The 21,826-nt window shown below is 46.3% G+C and overlaps 1 protein-coding gene across 1 annotated transcript; it reads left to right on the top strand.

The window, feature by feature from the left end:
* Positions 1 to 309: 309 nt before the first annotated feature.
* On the top strand, positions 310 to 9,811 carry TFF2 (trefoil factor 2). Its single transcript, XM_054004889.1, has 4 exons — positions 310 to 455; positions 1,493 to 1,639; positions 8,584 to 8,733; positions 9,557 to 9,811. The coding sequence occupies exons 1-4, from the start codon at positions 374 to 376 to the stop codon at positions 9,562 to 9,564; spliced, it is 387 nt and encodes a 128-aa protein (XP_053860864.1). The 5' UTR covers positions 310 to 373; the 3' UTR covers positions 9,565 to 9,811.
* Positions 9,812 to 21,826: the final 12,015 nt, after the last annotated feature.

Here is a 21,826-nt window from a genome sequence, read left to right as displayed (position 1 = left end):
TGGAGGGAAAATATTGCTCTGGCAAGTTGTTTTATTAGAAATATATAGCAACAGTTTGAAGCTGCTCAGATGTTTGGCATGTACTCAAGGAAATGAGCTTAGGTGAGGTGGTCAAAGGTGTATGATAAATGCAGTTTATCACAGGAGTTTGCATTTTATCAAATGGATATCAAATGAACATATATGCTATACTTGGTTAGATTTTCTAATCAAAAGAAAAAGATACTCTAGGTGGAGCATGGTCTGGGAAAGTGTTATCTGAACCTACTGCACAAACACAAGAGAGGATATAAAATGAACCCTTCTGAATGTGAGAGGTACTTATCCTAGATCCAAATTCTCTCTCTTTTCTTTTTGAGGACTCCAAACTGTAATGGAACAGAAGGGGATCCAGTTACTATCAGTCATCCTCATTTTAGGGCTCAGTGCACTGACTGAAGGAGCAGAAGCCCCAGGTAAGTATATTTATTTGCTATTGCATTCAGAAGTACTTGCATGGGCCTGATCCTGCTGATTTCAAAGGCAGCAAGAGCAGATCTCCTATTTGTGTACAATAAAACATGAACATTTCATCTCAAGGTATTGTTCCATGATCCTGATCCGGCTGCTACTGAATTCAGTAGCAAAAATCCCACTGACTTCACTGGGAGCAAGATTAACTCTCATATTCTTAGCAAAATAAGCAGCAATCTACAAAAAGGAGAGTAATAGACATCGAACCTGGTACTACCCATTAGAAAACCGGAAAGATCTTGCCTCATGATGGTCTACTGTAGCCAAGTCTCTCCAAAAAGCACACTGTTGTTTATTTTAACTTATACCACGCTGTTGTGCCAATACAAGCAGAAAGTTGTATATAATACTGCATAATCAGACAAAGAAATCCAATTAGACAACCCAAGAAAGGGGCTGCAATTAACTAGATTTGATGCATTTAGGCAGCTTTTATTGAACCAATCTATTAGTGATGCCTCTACTGTAAGATTATAATGTTAAAATTCCAGCTATTACAATTTGCATCTGATCCCTTATTTTACAATAACCTGACTACCATGGTTTTGCATCTTCACAACTATACTAATTTGCACTGAACTCTCTTTCTTTGTAAGAGATCAGCAAAGATGTCAAAATTTGCTGGAACTGGAATAGTACATGATGTCACATTCTTACTCCTGGGCCTGATCCAAAGCTTACTGAAGTCAATGGGCCTCATTCCATTACCTGAATGGGCTTTGGAGTAGGACAGTAATGCTTAATGGGTGAAACCCTGGCCCCACTGAAGTCAATGGAACTTTGCCTTTGACCTCAATGGAGCCAGTATCTTCATACTATTGAAAAGCTGTAGACCAAAGGATTTCTGGCTTCAATGGGTCATGGAGAATTTATGTTTGCAAGATTGTTTGAAACCAATGAAAGTGCCAATGATTAAAAAAAAAAACACTAATAAGGATAAAGAGAGAGAGATGGTAACATTGATTTTTGTTCTAAACAGCTCCATGCCGATGTAATGTGGATCCAAAAACCAGAGTGAACTGCGGGCCTCCAGGAATCACTGCTGAGCAATGCGAGAATGCAGGATGCTGCTTCAGTTCAGAAGTTCCTGAAGTCCCCTGGTGCTTCGCTCCTCTCGCAAAGAAATGTAATGTACCTTTCTGAAACATGTCTGATTTCCCTAGTGCTTAACTATGCAAAAATGTGTCCAGGTGGGAAACAGTGCTACTTACACAATAAGAAGGACAACCAAATGGGTGCAGACTTCTATTAGAACACTGCAAAGAGCAAGGACAGTGAAAAATACTATTGTAGGCAACATTCAACCTTATTTTCAAGTCTCCTATATCTCTATTTTTCTCAGATGCTCTACACCAGTCATTTGCTTTCTCTCCTGGATAGAAGTTAGCAAGTAACTAAAAGTGGCCCCAATCTGCAGCTTTGTTGACTAATGTTAGGAATGTCTTTGTTAATTTATATTTGTTTTCTAAGTGGCTATCCAGGGCTAGAGTTACTCCACATCAAATCTGATCCAAGGTCAGGAAAAAACAATCTTTAAGGGGACATGAGCCCATCTTTAACTGTTTAGTGCCTTCTGCAAAAGACCCCTAGGTCTATCTTCCCTCCAGTCTTTCCAAACTCCTGATACTTCTCTCCATTCTCACTCACTCCCCATTTTAACTCCAGTTTTCTGTTCTCCTCCTGTCCCCCGCACTCACTCACTGCATCCCTCCCATTATGATCTTCAGGTAAGATGCCCCAACTGCAGAACCTCAGCCTCTGCTTTAGCTTCTTCCTTGAATAAATTCTATGGGGGAGTCTAAGATCCTGTATTATTTTGTTTTTTTCCTTAAAATTTGAAAAGATGTTCCCAAATTTTGTCTCTAATGGACACCAGACCTAACAGAATAGGAATTGTAGGGCCATGGCTCTGACCCTGCAACATGTAGCATATAGGGGAATTCTGCTGTGCTCACATGCTGCATATAGCAAGATTTGAGCCATGGATGTAACTCAAGACACTAAGGACTTGCCTGAGGAAACTATTGTATAGTGGTTTCAAGCTGGAGATAGAAACTCAGAGGTGAAAGTAAGCTGGTATAGTCTGGTACAGCGTACCGGCAAGAGCCAGTACACAGCCGACCATACCGCCAGGGGGCAGCGTCCCGAGGCCTGCAATTTAAAAGGGCCCTGGGCTTCGGGCAGCAACCCCGGGCCCTTTAAATCACTGCCAGAGCCACGCTGCTGGCAGGGCCGGTGCAAGGATGTTTTGAGCACTAGACGAAACTTCCACCTTGCGCCCTCCCTGAGCCCTGGGGCAGCTCCCCACCCCTCCCTCCGCCCTGAGGTGCCCCCCCCTGTGGCAGCTCCCCACCCCCGCCCTGAGGCACCCCCCCTGTAGCAGCTTCCCAGCCCCCTCCTCCGCCCTGAGGCACCCCGCCCCGCGGCAGCTCCCCACTTCCCCCCGCCCGGGGAGCCGTGCGGCAGCTCCCCACCCCAGCTCACTTCTGCTCCGCCCCCTCCCCGAGCCCTGCGGCAGCTCCCCACCTCCCCCTCCGCCCTGAGGCACCCCCCTACAGCAGCTCCCCTACCCCCAGCCCGGGGAGCCGTGCGGCAGCTCCCCACCCCAGCTCACCTCTGCTCCGCCCACTCCCCAAGCCCTGCGACAGCTCCCCACACACACCCCTCCTCCCTGAGATGCCTCCCCCGCGGCAGCTCTCCACCCCCCCACCCTGAGGCACCCCCCCTGTAGCAGCTTCCCAGCCCCCTCCTCCGCCCTGAGGCACCCCGCCCCGCGGCAGCTCCCCACTTCCCCCCGCCCGGGGAGCCGTGCGGCAGCTCCCCACCCCAGCTCACTTCTGCTCCGCCCCCTCCCCGAGCCCTGCGGCAGCTCCCCACCTCCCCCTCCGCCCTGAGGCACCCCCCTACAGCAGCTCCCCTACCCCCAGCCCGGGGAGCCGTGCGGCAGCTCCCCACCCCAGCTCACCTCTGCTCCGCCCACTCCCCAAGCCCTGCGACAGCTCCCCACACACACCCCTCCTCCCTGAGATGCCTCCCCCGCGGCAGCTCTCCACCCCCCCACCCTGAGGCGCCACCCCCTGCGGCAGCTCCCCACACCCCCCCTCCGCCCTGAGGCACCCCCCCTGCAGCAGCTCCCCACCCCCCCCGCCCTGATGTGCCCCCCCGGGGCAGCTCCCCACCCCCTCCTCCGTCCTGAGGCACCCCCCTGTGGCAGCTCCCTATTTCCCCCCACCCGGGGAGCCATGTGGCAGCTCCCCACCCCAGCTCACCTCTGCTCTGCCCCCTCCACAAGCACGCCATCGCTGCTCCACTTCTCCTGCCTCCCAGGCTTGCGGCGCCAATCAGCTGTTTGGCACCGCAAGCCTGGGAGGGAGAGAAGCAGAGCGGGGCGGCGTGCTTAGGGGAGGAGGCAGAGCAGAGGTGAGCTGGGGCAGGGAGCAGGTCCCCTGTGTGCCGCCCCACCCCTTACTTGCTGCAGGCGGCCCTCCCCGCGCCCCTCTGCCCCAGCTCACCTCCACTCCACTGCCGCCCCGGAGCACGCTTTTGTCCGCCCCCAACCACTTGGCGCCCTAGGCAGCTGCCTAGTTTGCCTATGGCTGCCAGAGCCCCAGGGTCGTGGTGGCAACCGGGAGCCCCAGAGCTCCAGCGGTGATTTAAGGGGCCCGGGGCTCCCAGCTGCCACTACTGCAGCGGAGCCCTGGGCCCTTTAAATTGGCGCCAGAGCCCCTCTGCCGGAGCCCCAGGGTAGCAGCGGCGTCCGGAGTCCCTGTCCCTTTAAATCACCGCTAGAGCCCTGGGGCTCCCAGCTACTGCTACCATGGGGCTCCGGCGGTGATTTAAAGGGCCCAGGGCTCTCACCCGCCGCTACCACAGCCAGAGCTCCAGGCCCTTTATATCTCGATTTAAAGTCCCCGCCTCTTCCAGTTGAGCCCCCCCCACTTCTGGTTGAGGCCCCTCCCCCTCCACAGGACCCTGGCCCTGTGTACCAGTAAGTCCTTTAAGTTACTTTCACCCCTGTAGAAACTCCTCCATAGAGTTGGGCACTATACAGAATAAATGAATTAATTTTAGCCTCAAAAACCTCTAGAGTACCTTGCAAAAACCTCAGAGCTATCTGGTGTCCAGTCCTATTAATAAATACCTAAAGGGGCTGCCTTTGCCTTTTGTTTTATATTATCCATAATGCTTAATTCTAATTTAGTACTACCCACTGAAGTCAAGAAGGGCAAGGGATTCTTATCTGTAAATGAAGCCACCAACTCTTAATACGAGTAATTGGAGGATATTGAACACGTACACTGGAGCAAGTTTGTTTCTGGCTAGTAAGGAATAGACAGAGAAGCAGTGAAACACCTGCACTCAAGAATATCCTCTCTGGTACCCAGAGTATTTAGGCCATAGAATTCAAATCCTTTTATTTTAGGGCCAAGAGAAGAAACAACATCAAACAGACATGGGATGATACGTCTCTTTTCAACCCCCTTCTCCAAAAGAAAGAGGAGTAGTTTTACCTGAAAAACACTTAAGAACTAACGAGCTCTTAAAAGAAAGAACAAGCCCATTTCAACGCTGCTTTTAGGCAACTTATGCCAGAGGAGAGTCCTACTAAGAACACCCAAAGGGCAGCAAACCCTGTGTAAAGCTTTTCCTGTAGTATCAGATATTTATAAATTTATTGACTAGGAGAAACAATGCAAATCACTCATCAGCAGTAGAATGGTAAGTCTAGAAACTGTCTTATTATTCACACAACTACTGCACATTAGACCTGCTGTAGCAGTTTGGTTCACAGACACCTTAATACTTTACGGACTAGGTTCAGCATCCATAAGACATTTGGTCTCTATCATGACAAGTCATTTTTATTACCTTTCGTAAAGATAAGATGGATAATGCTTCCATTCCAGCCCCCTAAGTAGCCAGATCTCTATTTTAGCAGTGAAGAGGACAGGGGGAAAACAAACAAACAAAAAACAGGGTCAAATAGAAAACAATATAAGTGTGATTCAGTTCTGAAAAGCAAGCATACAAAAAAGGCAGCTTCTTGCTCAGCAGGTTTCCTCTCCCCCACCCCTCCCCGTATTCAGTTCTTTCCAGTTACCTTAATGACACAACCAGATCTTTACTCCTGTTGGGCCAGAAGATGCTCTGGGAGTAAGATGTGTTTTATTCCTTCTTTTGCATCATCAACAACTTTCTGCTCTAAGTTCCCATTAGTTAAAGCCATGCAAACTCATTGAAAGCAACTGGAGTTGCACATTTAGCACTGAGGACATAATTTGAAGACAGTGAGGCTTCATAGTTGTAACAGGCACAGGTTTCTAATGGAACCTTTATTACAATGTATACGATACATGAGATGGAAAGAATTCATCTGGGCTGTCAGTGCCCAGACTGATTTTGCACTCTGAGAATTAGGGGAGCAGGGAGGGAATCGTTTTATTTTATAAATGGAACGTTTCTTATGGGAATCATGAGAAACAAACTGCAGAATCCCACCGTGCCATTTTCACAAATTCAGTTTTCAGAGCAGGACTTTACATCAATAAATATTCTTGTGCAGGAACACCATACCTGGGCTGCATGGTGGTGAAATATGCCCACATAAGTTTTTCCACAGCTGCTGAAGGGAAATTGGAGATTTACCAAACAGATATGCACAGCTGCAGTTATCAGTTGATTTCAATTCTGCAATGGTCTCCTGTATCCTGATGTGAATTTTCAACCCTAGCTTGAAGTATGGACCCTGATTACCTCCTAAACAGCCTACTTAGCTCACATGATTGAAGGCTGAGCACAATTTCCCTCAGTCTGACTTACTTGCTGAACAACTGCTCTTGCCTCCCCACCTAGGCTGTGCTCCTCCCACTTGACTAAGAAGATACAACACCCTTCTTAACAGGGCCGGCTCCAGGCACCAGCGCAGCAAGCAGGTGCTTGGGGCGGCCAACAGTAAGGGGTGGCATGTCCGGCTCTTCGGCGGCAATTCGGCCGCAGGTCCCTCAGTCCCTCTCGGAGGGAAGGACCTGCCGCCGAATTGCCGCTGAAGAATGAAGTGGTGTGTTATAGGTTTTACCCTCACGCTGAACTTTAGAGTATAGGTATGGGGACCTGCATGTGAACCCCTAAGCTCAATTAACAGCTTAGATCTGATCTGACTGCTACCACCCAAATGATTTATGAGTTATTTGGGAAACTCTGTCTTCTCCCCCGCTCCCCAAAACCTTTCCCTCCCTGGGTAGCCTTGAGAGACTTCTTCACCAATTTTCTGGTGAACACCGATCCAAACCCTTGGATCTTAACACAAGGAGAATTTAACCATCCCCCATCCTTTCTCCCACCAATTCCTGGTGAGTCCAGACCCAATCCCCTTGGATCTTAAAAACAGGGAAAAATCAATCAGGTTCTTAAAAAGAAGGCTTTTAATTAAAGAAAAGAAAGGTGAAAGACAAACCTCTGCGAGAGATTAGCATACCAGCTACTCTCACAGACAACAGATTCAAAACACAGAGGATGTTCCCCTGGGCAAAACTTAGTTACACAAAAGAATACCCAATTTGATTATTCCCCTAATTGCAAGACAAGTTACAAAAAGAAAATAAACAAAACCTATTTATTCCTTTTTTAATACTCACTACTCTGATAAGAACTGATTCCTTGATTTTTTCCACTCCAGCCAAAACTGAAAACTGTCCCAGACAAAGAGAACTTCCCTCCTTCCTTTTGAAACATTTTGTCCCCCCATTGGTTCCTCTGGTCAGGTGTCAGCTAGGCTAGGTGAACTTCTTAATCCTTTACAGGTAAAAGAGGCATTAACTATCTGTTTATGACATGGCAGCAGAATAGCTACCGCCGAAGTTCCGGTCACGGCTTTTTTTTCTTTCGCTGCTTGGGGCGGCAAAAACGCTGGAGCCGGCCCTGCTTGTTAAGAGCCAGATTCTGATTTCTGTGGGGCTTTAGGGACCCTTTCTCAGATCTGCACCTATAAAAGAGTCAGGATCAATTGAAGTCTATGTGATCTGGAGAACACAGAGGCTGTTCCATTCTGACTCCCTAGGGCAGGGGGAGACAGCACCATTGGTTTTAGTGGGGAGGGGTGAGGAAGAGGTACGATCATGACTCCACCATTGATTCTGCTCCTGCATGCTAGGTAGTTCTAGGAAGCATTTTGCCTCTGAGGCACAATTCCTCCCCACGATCCTGCTGAGGTGGGAGGGCTCCCCACCCTCCTTTACTTAAGCTAAACAGGCTTAGCTTCGCCCCATGTGTATCTGGTACCTATGTTGAGAAGACTGGCCTGGCTGTCATGTTCAGTTATTGGCCAAACCTTATCAATGTATCGTTTAAGTTCTAAGCTGGATTGTTGTCATGTTACACGTGCCCCAGATCAGAGAAGTTTACAATCTGTACAAAGCCAATTATTATATTATTATTAAAACATTTAACCTTTTGCTTCCAGGTACTGGGATCTGGTTTTGATTCCTTCATTCTGCTGGACTATTTAAATAAGGCAGTTTCTGCTATTAGCACCTTATGTAGGAAATGCGGGCCAAATTCTCTGCCCCCACTGCACTCCCTTTACCTCACTCAGAGCAATGGGAGTGGCCAAAGCACCAGGCACTCCCACAATCCCTATCTAGCAGCTGGTCCCTAGTTGCTCTAAACTGCACCTGTGACCAAGGCTGGGTGTAGAATCAGGAGCTGTAACAGGCTCCCTCACAGAACCCCTTCCCCTCCCTGCCACACCCAGCACGTGTTTGATGCAGCAGGGACTCTGCCTCTCTATTTCTATAGCCGAGTCCAGTGCTATTAAACTAACAATTTGTCAGTAGATTACAAATAAACATCATGTATGCCTCCACCTAGCTGTCTGTAGCCATCTGATGTCTCTTGCCTTATACTTAGATTATCAGCTGTTTGGGGCAGGGACTGTGTTTTTGTTCTGTGTTTGTACAGCACCTGGCGCACTAGGGTCCTGGTCCATGACTGGGGGTCCTAGGTGCTATGGTAATATTAATAATGACTAGAATAATAGAAACCTAAGGTAATGTGCCTTTTTTTAAAAAACAGATAAAAAGGTCTGTCCAGCAGAAGTAAAACTCAGACAGAACTGTGGCTACCCTGGCATCCCTGCTAAAGAGTGTGAGGCAAGAGGATGTTGTTTTGAGTCAAACCCCCCTGCTGTCCCCTGGTGCTTTTTTCCTCATCTGGTGGAAGAAGGTAAGTTATGTGTGTGAAATAAAGTTAATTTTCTCAGGACATGAACACATAGAAGCTTGTAGTTGGGAATTTTATTCTTTTACTTTCTGGTCTCCATTATACTTTGCAAGCTAAGAGTTGGTAGAGAATTCCCTTAGACTAAGCTTCATGGAGTCTTCCTTCATTATTTGCTTGTGTTCAAGTCTTGCATGCTCAGGGTGTGAGTGAGGTAGAGATGTTTAATATTTAAAAAAGGGGGAATGAATAATCATAGAAATGTGGGCCTGGAAGGGACGTCAAGAGATCATCCAGTCCATCCCCCTATGCTGAAGCAGGATATAATTATTTATTACATGACACTCACAGCTGTTATAATGTTGCCTGCAGTGATGTTTGTGTGTCATTAAAGGGATATGAAGACAGTTGTTGTGCATACAGTACTTAGTACTGCTCTGCAGCTAACCCTCTCCAACCAGGATCCTGCATCCTAAGACCAGTCATCAGGGTATCAATGCCACAAGGAGGGCACAAGAAGGTGGTTCAGAGTCCAGATGGGGCATCTCAGCCAGTTTGGAACTTCCCCTCTGTGGATCACAGCTCCCATCTTAGTCAGCTCCTCTATGTAACAGAAATAATAACACCTTTACACACATTCCTTGATAGATCTTCGTAACTCATGTGCCTTAAACATATAGAAAACTGTGTAGGAGGGAACTGTTGTGCTGAACAATTGCCTGATATACAACTTTTTGTTATTTGCCACAGGCAAACCAATGCTTTTAATCTTCTATGGATCTGATGAAAAAATTCAATCCTTAACCCATTTTCCTTCTTTCTTCCCTAGCTTGTTAAAGAGACTGTGCACCAGGAACTTTCACCAGGAACCTCTCTGTCAATGGATCTACTCACGCAGGAAAATAATAGAAAGCCCTCACATCTTACACTTCGCACTCTGTAATCATTCTGATTTCCAGATCATTTTTGCCTTGGATTTACTCCTTTTCCAATGACCCAATTAATCACAGCTTTTATTCTTTTCAGTCGGTTGGTACCGGGCAGCTGTCCAAAGCAATAAAAGAATCAAAACAAAATGTATAAATGCTGGGTTGTCCTTTGTTTCTAATTGTCCCAATATTTCTCCCTTCCTCTAGATGTACATACTTTAGTGCTCTGCAGATGAGACATTAGTCAATAATATTTCTGACACAAACCACAGCACTTTCAGTTGGGATCAGATTGTGATGCCCTTCCCAGAGCCGGTGGAGAATTTTTTGATGAAACTGTTGTTGTTGTAAAATGCTGATTTGTTGAAACTGAAACTTTTCATAAGATTATGACAGATTCTACAAAACTTTCACTGGGAAGGTTTCTGGGGTCCAAGAGGGACTTCCTCTTCAAAACGCTAATAGTCTCTGTGGGAACTGAGAGACCTAGGGTTCAAATCCAGGCTCTGCCCCATTCAGAGTAGGGACTTGAAGTGGGATCTTGCACATCCCAGCTGAGTGCCTCAACCACTGGCTATTGTCTCACCTGGCTTCTGCTTGAAAAATTTTAAGGGTCTCAATTTTATCTCATTGAGGAATGGAAAAACCTTGACCTCTTCCATTTTTGCTGGACCGGAAGACCATTTCCCATCCAGCTCTAGTTCATACTCATAATGGCTCATTCACTTTAAGGTCCCTTTACATTGATGGAATAAAGGACTAATCAGATACCTCCAGAGCAAGCAGCACAAATGGCTACAACTTGAGCTAAAGAGCCAAGCTCTGTAGCCAGGGCCGGCCCACAACATTTTGGCACCTGAGGCGGGGAGCTCAAATGATGCCCCCATGTCCCCTTGCTTGGGCCAAAACTTTGAAAGGTCTCAATTCTGCCTTCTTCCTGTTCTACTCCTGTCATGGGACTTCTCTACTACTCATCTCATGGTATGCTCTATTGAGATGTTTGCAAGGCTGACCAGCCTCTCCTGTGTCATTGGGAGTGTAGATGTGTTTTTATTAACTTCAGCTTGGAGAAGCTGCGTTCTCCACTGGTAACTGTTACAGGAAGTGTTAGAAGTATACACAGAGCATCAAAAGCATTTGGAAAGAGGGTGGTCATCTTATTTGTGCACATATATTCCAGAACAGCCTGTGGAGTTGATCCTGCTGAAATGTATCTTGAAAGGGCTTTCAGTTAATCACTTAAATCACTCACATCAATATCGCGCATGTCATCATGTGTCAACACTGTCTCTAGTGCTCTGCATTGCTGGTGTAGGTCTTCTTCAGGTATAGTTAGGAGTTTTGGAATATCATATAACATCCCAAATATACTGCTGTGTTCCTTGAGCTTCATGAAAAGTTCTTCAACTGACTGTATTGCACAATCTATCACCTGGTTAAAGAATTCAACTTTGAATTGTTGTTTGCGGTCTCTTATGGGATTATCTCGTCCCTTGTAATCAAAGTGTCTTCTTCTTCAGTGACTCTTGTATTCTTGAATGGGTGGGAAAATAGCTTCAGTGTGAAGTTCCTCTGCCAACTTCTGTGCACTCTTCAGAACGTTTTGAAATCCCTCATCTGACCAGTAAAACTGTAGGTATGACTTTGCTTTGTTCAGTTGTTCCATTGCTCCAGATATATCAAGGTCAACACCTTGGGGGTCTCTTGCTTACAACATTTATTTCAAACAGTATGTCATACCACAACACTAAGCCACACCGAAATTTTAAGTTATGTATGTTTCTGGTGATTCCATTTCCCTCTGCCACTGTTCTCCCACGGACAGTTCCTGTCATAGCATTATCCTCCATAATGGCAACTATGGCATCATCTATCTTCCCAATTTAGTGTTCGATAGGCTTTATCGCCTCCACTCGACTTTCCCATCGTGTGGCACTCAGTGGTTTCAGTGTCAGAGAGGATGTTCCCAGATGTTGCTTCAAAATTTGCCATTGATGAATTGATGCAGAGAAAAATACATAGATGCTTTGAATTACATTAAAAAATTAAGCACCCTCACTAGAAGCTTGAAGGAACAATAATCCACACCATGTAAAGTCAAGCACAGGAGTTTATTACGCACAGCGCTGGCGGAGTGTCACTTTGCTTATCAGGCTCAGAGACACTGCAAAACAATTAATTACTATTGATTATATATGATGCTCATTGGGCGGAGAGAAGCAACAGGGATGGGTTTTTCCAAGCCCTGGATAGGTTCTAGCAGCAAGACAAGATAAGCCCAATAAGCCAATGGTCTAAAAGATTACATAATGGCTCCGCCTATGGCACAAATTAACATATTGCTGACACACAGGTAATTACCCCCAAACTATGTCTATTAAAGTGTATAGGTTAAATCCTAATTTTGGGGTCCAGGGGAATGAGGTAGCAGCTCTCTCAGTTGACCAACAGGTACATTCCTAGAGATTTAAAGCGAAAAAGCAGTAATTAGTACTTAACAATTTCACAAGTTTACCCTTGCATTTCTGTGGGCTAAGACTGGCATACATCTGTGAGGGGAGGGTGTCATAACTCATGTCAATCATATTAGGCCTCTCCATGAACTTTGTCTAGGATCTGAGGGGTATTGTACCACTATCTCTGCCCTGCATTAGGGAGTAACGGTGAGGCCTTTCTCAGCGCTTCATGTGTCTATAACTCGCAATAGGGATGCCCAATTACATTCGGAGTATGCTGACTCCGCACACTAACTTGAAACACAAGGTTATCTGTTTATCCCAGCTTCCTCTGAGCTATGTATTGTTCTCTGTTAGCCGGCCCCCATGGCCCAGGCCAAGCTGTGGACTCCGGGCCCATATGAAAAGTTCTCAGGAGAAACTGTAGTTAAGATCTTACATCCATAGCTAATGGATTCTGATCCTTCAAAACTGATGCTGCATCGCTGACCACCAAGTTCAATGAATGAGAACTGCGTGGGACAAAAAAAGCTTGAGGGTTTAACTCTCGGATCCATGTCTGCACTCCTCTGTTCTTTCCTCTCATGTTGGAACCATTATCATAGCCCTGACCTCTCATGTCAGCTATCGTAATTCCCATATCTTCAAGCTTTTTCAGAAGCACATTTGTCATACCAGCTCCTGTAGTATCATCAATGTCAATAAATTCTGGAAAATGCTCTCTGACAGTCACCATTGCAGGGACATTTTCACTAGGTTCTGTTGTTGTTACAAAACACACCATTAAAGTCATTTGTTCCGTATGGCTGATGTCACGTATGCAGTCCAGAATAACAGAGTAATATCTTGCTGACTTCAGATCTGCCACAATCTTCTGTTTGACTTTTGTTGCCAGTAACTGTATGATCTCATTTTGAATTGTTTTTCCAAGGTAGTGGTGTGTATACATTTCTTGGGTGGTGACTCTTCTTAGATGCTCCTGGAGTACAGCATCAAACTCAGCCATCAGCTCCACAATTTTAAGGAAGTTTCGATGGTTTGATTGTTACAGCTGATCTGAAATGCCACACAGTGCTAAGTTTTGGGTAGCAAGCATTCTCACAATGGCAATGAGCCTTTTCAGAACATTTTGCCAATAAAGAGACTCTGACGCAATCTTCTCTTGATGCTGATCATCTATGGTGGCCTTTAACCTTAATCTCATCTCAAGCTCTTTCCACCTATGGAATGCTCTCTGGTGATTTGCTGCCCTCTCATGGTAGGCCAGATTTCTAGCCAGATTTTTCCTGTCCTTTGTTCCTATAGAACCCAATGTGGCTGGAACATTAGACTGGAAGAGTTTGCAACAAAAACAGTAGGCAGCATTCTGGGTTTTTGAGTACATATGCCATGGCCTCTCCACTTTATCACCACTGGGGATTTCACCCCAGTAATGTGTTGGATGGAAACTTCTATTTTCATTGTCTTTGGGGGACATGACATTTTTCACTTGCTGTGGCCCATGCAGTACAAGGAAGTCCCTCAGGCTACTGCTCAAGTGGGTCCACAGTCCTGGATCATCTAGACTTAAGGAACTAAACTCAGCAGCAGCTGTTTCTTGCGCCTCCACCACACTCTTCTCTGATCTACACTTCTTCAGGAATGTGCATGGTTACATCCATTTGAGATGGAGATATGGATGCTGCAGTAGCTGCCAGGTCACCTGCACTCTCACTAACTGGAAAAACAGGCATCTCCTCACCACACACACCCTCACTGGGGCCGGAAGGCTCACCGTGAACATTTGTGTCTATGTATCTCAGGAGAGCTCCTTCCTGCTTAGATAGAAAAGCTTCTTTTCTTTTTCTGAATGCTGTCCCAAAGGGATGTTTTCTTCTTTCACTCATGACTGCTGTTCTGTGCCAGCTATAGTGGCTCGCAGCAATCAATTGAAGGGGACAAATAAGCAGGCTGGTAGCAAGGCCTGAGTGAGAGAAGATATCAGCGTCTTAAGGGCCTAACTGGCTCCTATTACTTCAGTTGACTGCCTGTTCTCCTCAAGTGGGTTCAGGGAAGCAGCAGGAAACAGGAAGCTCCCTGAGAAGCTGGTGTTAATCAGTCCAGGCTCCTGGGGGTGCTAGAGAGGTACATAAGAGGCTCCTCCTCCTCTCTCTACCTGCAGCTCCTGCTGCTTTCTGTTATTCCCTCTCACCTTTTCTCCTGCCTGCCTGTTATGTCTCTTGTGCCCTCCTTCCTCCAGCACAGCACTCCACCACCTCTGTGCATCTAGAGCAGAGAGAATACATATGCACCAGCAGCAGACACAATTTTCTACACTCTGGATCCTAGGGGCGCCTCTCCCTCCCTCCTCCCCTCCCACAGTCTGGCACCTGAGGTGGCCGCCTCAGTTTGCCTCATGGTAAGGCCAGCCCTGTCTGTAGCTGTGAACTTTACCAGCCTGGCATCCTCAAGCTCAATCACAGAACTAACTTACATTGAGCAGTGGGTTAGTCACTGATAGCTGTAAATTGTGGCAGATTAATCAGTTATTAGACACAATTCCCTCCCTACTTGATATAAGGAACATGAACACTAAGAAGGGGCAGATTCAGACCAGTAAGGAATTGCTGTGTAGAGCTGGTGAACTACAAGACTCAGAGATGGTTTCAGGAAAACTGCTGCAATTCATTCATTCAGGAATTCACCAGTAGAGTGCAGCAGATTGAGAAAACATTGTAAAATAGGTACCTTTACTGGATTAAAGGAAGAGTGCTTCTGTACAGCTGGACAAATAATGGATTGTTTGCTTTTTTTGGTTTGCTGGCAATTTTGAAAACAATCCAAAAAAGTATAGTTTTGTCTCAAACCGAAAAAGACCTTTTCTGAATTTTTTTGGCAAATTGAAAAATGTTTAGGTCAAATCTTTTTGGTAACATAGAAATGAAATGTTTCAGTTCTACCTGAAATAAATGTCTTTCAAGTTTCAAGCATTTTGACCAAAAAAAAAATCAAAGAAAAAGGAAGACTGGATTCACAAAGCAAAGGTGCTTCCCTTATAAGCTGTAGCTTAGTACAGTAGTCCCCAAGCTTTTTTTATCATGCCCCCCTTCCCCATAATGGAATCTGTCCACACCCCTGCCCTGAAAACCATAGTCAGGAGCCACGGCCGAGATTGGGCCAGGAACCAGAGTGGGATCTGGAACTGGGAGCAGAGATGCAGTCGGGGCTGGGAGCTGAGAGCTCAGGCCAGGGTGGAGTTGCAGTGGGGGCCAAGGCCAGGGCTGGGAGCCAAGGCTGGGAGCCAGGAGCCAGGACCAAGGCTGGGTCCATGGCTGGGCATGGAGCCACTGCTGATGCCAGCTGCGGGACCAGGGCCCAAGCTATGGGCAGGGCCAGAGCAAAGCTGGAGACAGAGTAGGGCTGGGTGACGCTCCCTCCCTGCCCCCAGTGGGTGCTGGCTTGTGCCCCACCATTCCCCCCACCCCCCGAATGTTCCTCCATGCCCCACAGTTTGGGTACCACTGGCTTAGTAGTTCAGGGACTCACTTGGGTTGTGGGAGACCTGGGTTCAGTTCCTTTCCCTTTGTGATGTAGAAAAGGGATCTAACTTGAGCCTCCTCCACTGCAGGAGAGTGCCCCAAGCACTGGGCTGTGGCGTATTCTAGGATGGGGCATTCCCAAGCTCTCTTCTTGAAGCTGTTCCACTTTTGATAAATAGCTTAATAGTCTCTGCAGCAAGGATTTGAATTTAGGCCTCCTACATGAGGGCCCCAACTACCAGGCTATAGAACAGCAGCCGTGTAGGTCTGTATCCGCAAAAAGAACAGGAGTACTTGTGGCACCTTAGAGACTAACAAATTTATTAGAGCATAAGCTTTCGTGGACTACAGCCCACTTCTTCGGATGCATATAGAGTGGAATAAATATTGAGGAGATATATATACACACATACAGCATAAACAGGTGGGAGTTGTCTTACCAACTCTGAGAGGCCAATTAAGTAAGAGAAAAAAAACTTTTGAAGTGATAATCAAGATAGCCCAGTATAGACAGTTTGATAAGAAGTGTGAGAATACTTACAAGGGGAGATAAATTCAATGTTTGTAATGGCTCAGCCATTCCCAGTCCTTATTCAATCCTGAGTTGATTGTGTCTAGTTTGCATATCAATTCCAGCTCAGCAGTCTCTCGTTGGAGTCTGTTTTTGAAGTTTTTCTGTTGTAATATAGCCACCCGCAGGTCTGTCGTTGAATGACCAGACAGGTTAAAGTGTTCTCCCACTGGTTTTTGAGTATTATGATTCCTGATGTCAGATTTGTGTCCATTAATTAATTAACTCTCACAGATCTTGGGAGACAGACCTATCCTCGCTTACAGACAACCCCCCAACCTAAAGCAAATACTCACCAGCAACCACACATCACTGAACAAAACCACTGACCCAGGAACCTATCCTTGTAACAAAGCCCGATGCCAACTCTGTCCACATATCTATTCAAGTAACATCATCATAGGACCTAATCACATCAGCCATACCATCAGGGGCTCGTTCACCTGCACATCTACCAATGTGATATAAAGAATTAAAGATTTGTGTCCATTAATTCTTTTGCGTAAAGACTGTCTGGTTTGGCCAATGTACATGGCAGAGGGGCATTGCTGGCACATGATGGCATATATCACACTCTCAGAGTTGGTAAGACAACTCCCACCTGTTCATGCTCTCTGTATGTGTGTATATATATCTCCTCAATATTTATTCCACTCTATATGCATCCGAAGAAGTGGGCTGTAGTCCACGAAAGCTTATGCTCTAAATTTGTTAGTCTCTAAGGTGCCACAAGTACTCCTGTTCTTTTTACCAGGCTATAGAATCATTGTCATTCACTTTTCTTGGCCAAGTGACCATCCATTGGCATCATGAGGGGCAGTAACTGAGCAGGGGGGTGTGGATCACAGTATAGGAGTGGCTAAATCTGGGATTTAGGCACCTAAATTCCTTTGTGAATCTGAGCCCTGGAGCCTTGTCCCAGTGTGGCTCCTACAAGTGCTAATACCAGTATAACTGATTCAGTGCTAGTGCTGGCATGTGAGGAGGGAGCAGGGGGTCTCTGGTACATTCCTCAGTACAGGCCGTTTGTAGCCTGACTGGTTCCTGAACTCAGTAGAGCACCAGGTACAAAGTACATTGAGAGTGTTCCATCTCTGGAGGCCCATATCCTCACAAGAGCTAGAGGCAATGCTTTGGGGTAGCACCCAAAAGGTGCTCTCCACCCTCAATTGCTCCCAGTTGCACTGGTATCAGTGGAGTTATTCTTGACTGTAACATCAGTGTGCGATATCAGGTAGGGTTACCATATTTCAACAATCAAAAAAGAGGACGGGAGGAGCCCTGCCCTAGCCCCGCCCCATCCTGCCTTAGCCCCACCCCTGCCCCTTTCACTCCCTCCCACTTCCCGCCCCCCTCAGAACTCCCAACCCTCCCCCCGCTCCTTGTCCCCTGACTGCCCCCTCCTGGGACCCCTGCTCCTAACTGCCCTCCAGAACCCCACCCCCTACCTAAGCCTCCCTGTTCCTTGTCCCCTAACTGCCCCCTCCTGAGACCCTACCCCCTACCTGTACCCTGACTGCCCAAAACCTTATCCACACTCCCGCCCCCAGACAGACCCCCCCCCCAGAACTCCCAACCCATCCAGCCCTGCTCCCTGTCTCTTGACTGCCCCCTCCAGAACCTCCCTGCCCCTTCTCCGACCCTCTGGCCCCCTTACCATGTCGCTCAGAACAGCGTGTCGGGCTCCACGTGGAGCCCAACACGCTGCCGTGCTCCCCCACGGAGCACCCAGCCCGGTTCCCGCCCTCGCAGAGTGCTGCTGAGCGACGCACTGGGCAGCAGGGGGGGAGCAGGAGGAGGAGCTCCAGACTGCCGGAGGCCCGATGTGAAGCTCTGCAAATGCAGGGAGTGGGAGGGGGAGGAGGAGGGGAGTGATCTCAAGCAGCAGGGGAGAGAAGGGGGAAGCGGAGGAGGGGCTCTGGCTGCTGGAGCCCCGTGTGAATGGCTCGATCCGGCCGGCTGCCCTGTCAGCCGCGCACACTCTGCATGGGGGGGAAATCCGGACATTTACAAATTCCCCCGGACTCTATTTTTCACTCAGAAAAGCCGGACATGTCCGGGAGAATCCGGACAAATGGTAACCCTTTATCAGGCCATGGAGCATCTGAGTGCATGCCCCAATTCACATCCCTTTTACACTACTAACTGCTCACAGCAGAGTCAGTTGCCATTAAAGAGATGATGTCAGAAAATAGGCCAACCATACCCTGATATACAAATCCACAATCCTGGCACCACCTAGTGGAATAGGAGAGGTACATTTATTTATGTTATTACCCTTGCTTAATCACTATATTATTTAAAGTGCTCTCAGCTAGGTTTTGAATGAACACTTTATAGAGTTAAATGCACTGGGAGAAGGGCATTTCATTGCTTTGCACCTGTTATTGTTTTTCAGGAGTATTCAGGGTTAAAAGGCAATGAAAGCTTAGACTTTGCCAATTGCTACAAAACAGTTACTATTGGTGATTTTTTTGCATGTGCAACTAGTGCTTTTCTCCTGGCCTTGGTAACTATTGGAATTGGCCAGCACACCACACTAACCTAGGGAAGCTTCCAAGGCTCTTTTTGTCACTATACTGGTCAGGATGTTGGGTTTATATCAATATGTCTTAAGGTACTTATATGCCCTCCCCTTATCATTATATCTGAGCAGCTCACAACCTCTAATGTATCTATTTATCCACATAACACCACGGTGAGGTAGGGCAGTGTTCTTATCCCCATTTTACAGATGGGGAACTGAAGCAGAGAGATGCTAAGTGACTTGCCCAAGATCTCATGGGATGCCTGTGGCAGAGCAGGGAATTGACTAGAGAGCTCCAGATTTGTGCCCTAATCACTGGGCCAACCTTCATTCCTGATTAAAAAAAAGCCCACTATTTCCATAACACAGGTCTACAATTTTTGAGAATCGTCTGCTTCAGAGATAAAATGTGCTATTTATTATGTATTTTGATGTGCTGAATTCAAATATGACAATTAGAAACAGTAGCCAATCAGTTGTTTTAAGATATTTAAGTTTTTCATTTTATATCTATGTATATTGTGTAGATAGTAGAGTTTTAATCATAAATTGTAAACCTAGGTCTTTTCATGTGAGCAACAACCTTCAAATCGCCACAAAGCTGCCACTGATGTTGATCATAGTTTATGCACCTCAAAAGTTGTTTCATGTTGTCATAGGTTTCCTTCATATGGACTGCATGACCAACTGGAATTGATGGCAAAACATTGCCATTATGCAGTAAAACAGCTTTAAGACTCGTCTTCGATGAATCAATAAACAGTCTCCACTCATCTGGATCGTGACTGATGTTGAGGGCTGCCATCACACCATCGATGTTGTTGCAGGCTACAAGATCACCTTCCATGAAGAAGAATGGGACAAGATCTTTTTGACGGTCACGGAACATGGAAACCCTAACATTACCTGCCAGGAGATTCCACTGCTGTAGTCTGGAGCCCAACAGCTCTGCCTTACTCTTGGGTAGTTCCAAATCCCTGACAAGGTCATTCAGTTCACCTTGTGTTATGAGGTGTGGTTCAGAGGAGGAGGATGGGAGAAAATGTGGGTCCTGTGACATTGATGGTTCAGGACCAGAAGTTTCATCCTCTTCCTCTTCCTCATCTGACTCAAGTGAGAATGATTTTGGTGCATCAGGAACCGGCCCTCCTTCTCCATGGGGTACTGGGCGTATAGCTGATGGAATGTTTGGATAAGGCACAGTCCACTTTTTCTTCTTTGACACACCTTTCCCAGCTGGAGGCACCATGCAGAAGTAACAATTGCTGGTATAATGTGTTGGCTCTCTCCAAATCATCGGCACTGCAAAAGGCATAGATTTCCTTTTCCTGTTCAACCACTGGCGAAGATTTGTTGCACAAGTGTTGCAGCATATGTGTGGGGCCCACCTCTTGTCCTGATCTCCAATTTTGCAGCCAAAATAAAGGTGATAGGCTTTCTTAACCATAGTGGTTATACTGCGCTTTTGTGATGCAAAAGTCACTTCACCACAAACATAGCAGAAGTTATCTGCACTGTTCACACAAGTACGAGGCATCTCTGCTCACTTTGGCTAAACAGAAATGTGTCCCTTTGCAAAATCAAACACTGACAAATAAGAGAGCACGACTCTGTATGATTTCTAGAGCTGATATAGGGCAATTTGTTCAGCAGAGTGATGTAAGCTTTGTTATGATTGTATCATCCATGACTTCTAGGAATAACATGATGCAATTCATATCATGTATGATGCAATACCAGCTTCAGATTGCATCATTCATTGTTTTGCCTAAAAAGCAAGTACTGTCCAAACCCAGTCATGGATTTATTCATAGATCCAGTCAAAGATGTATTTTAGTCATTTCTGGTTTAAATTGAGATCCCTTCCCTTTATAACTCACTTATCCTCCGCCATTCCCAAGTCAAGGGTCGTATATACTGACCCAATAGCATATCTTGAAAACTAGAGCCAATCAACAATTTTAAGCATCATTTTCGTTCTCAGTGACCCAGAATTAGTAACGTTTGACTACATTTATTTCAGAATCATTTTGGCTGTAGAGCAGTGTAATCAAAAATACTAAAACTTATCTTTGTCTTTGTAGTAAACCATCTACTTAACGTATTTCAGTGATCAGACTGCAGGACCTTTGGGGTTCTATATGAAGATTAATGTAATTAAACATTTAAATTAAATCTCTGGTTTGGGGCCCAGGCAAGCACAGAAAATAGTAGAGCTGGTCAAGAATTTTGACTAGAAAAATAGGTTTCCATTTTTTAACTTGCCCTATAAGATACCACATAGTGTTTATTGTAACTTTGGAAAGGAAAACCAAGGGAGTGAGCTCAGCAGCAGATCAGCAGCTCTATGGCATGTTTAGTCATTTGGTGTGGCTGATCATATCATAAGTGTGACTATGTCCTATCAACTACACCCTTGTGTAAATGAATTACTCACAACAGAATACTTCGTTATAATCAAAAATATGAGATCCACTGATTCTCTTCACAGGCTTTCCCCTAAAAGGTGGGATTATATATAAATGGATATAAAAATCAAACAATTAGGGCTAGACTGTGGGTGACCCCTGCTTAACCAGGGACACATAAGAAGTCTTCCTGTGCCACTTGGTTGAGTGTGTAATAGCCACTCACAATAGCAGTCTGTGTGCGCTGGGGAATGGGCAGGGCTGTGGCTCCACACCAGCATATGGAGCAGGGCCAGTGCACTGGGTGGGGGATGTTCTTCTCCACCCGAATCTATGGAGCAGATTGCTTCTTGCCCGTACACAGGGAACAGCCCTGGCAGAGATTGTGCTCTCCAAGATGCAATCTCTGGTGTGGCTCTGCACCACCCTCTTTTCAGGATTGTGGCTTAACAGCTGCAATCGATCCGAAAGTGTTATCTCCGCAATAAACACACAGCAGCACACATTTGTCCAAGATGGGGAAAAACACCACCACCCTGAATGTTTGCCTCTGCGCCATTTCAGCTGCACCTACACTGAGAATTGCAGGGACTACTCCCACCATTGGTCTCGCACTGGTGCAGTTCCAACAGTGCTAGCCATAGGAGAAGTGCTTTGCCACGTCTTTGGGGAATTTACTGTTTCTCTTAC

This window comes from Malaclemys terrapin, chromosome 1 (genome assembly GCF_027887155.1).
Source record: "Malaclemys terrapin pileata isolate rMalTer1 chromosome 1, rMalTer1.hap1, whole genome shotgun sequence".
In the NCBI taxonomy this organism is placed as follows: Eukaryota; Metazoa; Chordata; order Testudines; family Emydidae; genus Malaclemys; species Malaclemys terrapin.
This window is presented reverse-complemented; position numbering and strand designations above follow the sequence as displayed.

Excerpts from the sequence above, each read along its gene's own strand:
- TFF2 (XM_054004889.1), top strand. The coding sequence starts at position 374 with ATGGAACAGAAGGGGATCCAGTTACTATCAGTCATCCTCATTTTAGGG. Across the intron at positions 456-1,492 it reads TGAAGGAGCAGAAGCCCCAG|CTCCATGCCGATGTAATGTG; the intron begins GTAAGTATATTT and ends TGTTCTAAACAG. Across the intron at positions 1,640-8,583 it reads CGCTCCTCTCGCAAAGAAAT|ATAAAAAGGTCTGTCCAGCA; the intron begins GTAATGTACCTT and ends TTTAAAAAACAG.